The sequence below is a fragment of the Carya illinoinensis genome, chromosome 11 (genome assembly GCF_018687715.1).
Source record: "Carya illinoinensis cultivar Pawnee chromosome 11, C.illinoinensisPawnee_v1, whole genome shotgun sequence".
In the NCBI taxonomy this organism is placed as follows: Eukaryota; Viridiplantae; Streptophyta; class Magnoliopsida; order Fagales; family Juglandaceae; genus Carya; species Carya illinoinensis.
Window position 1 is genome coordinate 41,132,999 of NC_056762.1, and position 2,977 is coordinate 41,135,975.

General features: G+C 34.3%; 1 protein-coding gene across 1 annotated transcript; it reads left to right on the plus strand.

Moving 5' to 3' along the window:
• Positions 1-404: 404 nt before the first annotated feature.
• On the plus strand, positions 405-2,367 carry LOC122282505 (GDP-mannose 3,5-epimerase 1-like). Its single transcript, XM_043094453.1, has 6 exons — positions 405-409; positions 520-577; positions 711-860; positions 938-1,074; positions 1,510-1,717; positions 1,870-2,367. The coding sequence occupies exons 1-6, from the start codon at positions 405-407 to the stop codon at positions 2,029-2,031; spliced, it is 720 nt and encodes a 239-aa protein (XP_042950387.1). The 3' UTR covers positions 2,032-2,367.
• The last annotated feature ends 610 nt before the right edge of the window (positions 2,368-2,977 follow it).

The following is a 2,977-nucleotide window of genomic DNA, read 5'->3' on the forward strand; positions in this document are numbered from 1 at the left end:
ATTCGCATGCCACATCAGCATGAACAATAAAAAGAATTTAAAGAAATCTAAAATCAAGTGAGTCTTAAAGTCTTAGAAAATCAACAAAATAAAGAATAAAAACACAAAGAAAGGAAAAACTATTTAGTTTTTCTTTTTAAAAAACCATAAAATTAATTTTAAAAAATAACTTCAAATTCAATAAATACATAATTAAAAGAACATTGAGATTATTATTAGAAAATAAACAAAATTAAAAAAACTAGATTAAGATATTATAAAAAAAAAAAAAAAAAAAAACTAACTTATTAAATTCAACAAACCATCACTGATGAGAGTGTCCATGCGTGGCTATACCATTGGACAACAACTTCTTTAGACCACCAGATGTAGGTTTCCCCGTTGAGTTTAATAATCAGGCCACCATGAGGTTTGGCTGCCAGTGGTCAAATTGCCCACGCTGCACATGGAATTTCTCCAATTAGTGCACATATATGTCTTTTCTTTTTGTATTTAATTTTGTTAACTGGGTTTGTGCAGGTTTTTCTATGCTTCTGGTGCTTGTATCTACCCTGAATTTAAGCAATTGGAAACTAACGTGAGCTTGAAAGAGTCTGATGCCTGGCCGTTGAGGTTAGTTACTCTTACTGGTCACATTTGTTTTAATCTCATAGTTTTCCTTCATAAGTTATGGATAGAGTTAATGAGTTAACTTTTACACTTGGGTTTAGCCTCAAGATGCTTATGGATTAGAGAAGCCTGCAACAGAGGAGTTGTGCAAGCACTACACAAAAGGTTTTGGCATAGAGGGCCGTATTGGAAGGTTCCATAACATTTATGGTCCTTTTGGAACATGGAATGGTAAGCTTTTGATTGTAGTGGTAACTAATAAATATGCATGATTTGCTGCTTGTTGGATTTTTCCTAATTTTATTACTTGGTTATATCTGTTGTACAGGTGGGAGAGAGTAGGCCCCATGCAGCTGCGTTTGGTAGAAAGACTCTCATTTCAACTGATAAGTTTGAGATGTGGGGAGATGGACTTCAGACCAGATCCTTCACCTTCATTGATGAATGTGTAGAAGGTGTACTTAGGTAAGTGCTTGATGTCCGTATAGCTTGGATAGCTGAAATTCATATTCTCATTTATGAGATTCTTCTGTCTGTTATAATGTTGACATTTATTGTATTATTTAACAATTCTGGATTTTCTTGTTCCACTCTCTCTTTTTGTTATTTTACTTATTGAAAAAAAAAATTTCTCGATTGAGGGTCACATCATTACAAATTCAAAGTAAATATAGGGTTGTTTTTTTAAAAATCACTTGTAAATGAATACATAAATGTGACTCTTTAGGATGTCAACGGGGCCGAGACTGTAATAATTGTTTGTTGTACCCAGTTTTTTGTTTAACACGAAAAATTTGTGATAGGGCGTTCATAACATACCAATTTGCATGTTTGAGTTCTGAAATTATATCTTCCCACTTCTCATGAATTAACTGCCCTATAATCAACTCTTGTGTTTAGATTGACAAAGTCGAACTTCCGTGAGCCTGTGAATATTGGAAGTGATGAGATGGTTAGCATGAATGAGATGGCTGAGATTGTTCTTAGCTTTGAGAACAAGAAGCTCCCTATCCACCACATTCCTGGCCCAGAGGGAGTCCGTGGTCGTAACTCAGACAACACACTTATCAAAGAGAAACTTGGTTGGGCTCCGACAATGAAGTTGAAGGTATTTATAGAATGCCGGTTACTTTCCTGCGTTTAAGGTTTCCTAATAAATCCCGAGTTTGTGTAAAAAATAAGGTTACCTTCGTGTTTTATTGGTTCTAAACCAAGATTTGCTCACCCACTAATTGCATATCTCAATACGCTATGTTGCAGGATGGCCTGAGATTTACCTACTTTTGGATCAAGGAACAGATTGAGAAAGAGAAGGCTCAGGGTGTTGACCTGGCTGTTTATGGATCATCAAAGGTGGTTGGAACCCAAGCTCCAGTTCAACTAGGCTCACTTCGTGCTGCTGACGGCAAGGAGGCCATATAGCTCATTAAGTTGCACTGAGAAAAGCCATGTTTTATTTAAGTTTTGGTTATGATTGAATAGAAAATTATCTATGGTTCAGGAAAAGTATTTGAGTTGAGCTATTATATCGATCTCCTGTTTGTTGTATGTATAAGGGAAGCTTTTATGCTCCCAATGGAAGCTTTTTGAGGCTGGTATGTTGGCCTTAATAGCAGGTTGTCTCCATGGCCCTTCTGGAGCTAGGCGATGATCTGTACCTTTTTAGGAGATAAATTTGCGTCCAAGTCCTGTAATAATACATTCGTATTTTGCTTGTTTGCGTTTAAAAGTACTTGTTATTCGCATTTTAGATATTAAGTTCTTGTGATTTAGATCACTTGCTATCAACTTGGATCTCTTAAGTTGAGGTCACCATGGCGTCCAGGTCTATTGACACGTGTTTTACTACTTACAAGTGAGTGTCTAATCACACCATGGCGTACGAGAAGTTCACGACCTTTTTTTTTTTTAAATTTATTTATTTATCGAGATAAAGATTAAATGAAATATTATTAAAATATAAATTTTTAACACTACTTTTATTTTAAGATTTGAAAAAATTAAATTGTTTATTATATTCTATTTAAAAGTTAAAGTTTGAAAAAATTGTAATGATGAGATGAGATGAGATGGTATGTGTAACTAAATTAGGCCTAAGTTTCGATTACGACTACCTGGGAAACAAAAAGCGTTTGATCGTGATTAGTGTAAGCAGTTGTGAGTAATTTGTTTCGGAGATGTGAAATAACTAATAAAGCGAAGCAAGTCGAATAAATTGCAATGGGAAGTGGAAATGAGGGATGACATAGCTAATATATGGGTAATGATACACCAACAACCCATTCACAATTTATAAACAACTTTAAATATAATAATATTTTTTTATTATATTTAAACACATCAAATCATAAAAAAAGTCAAAATAAAA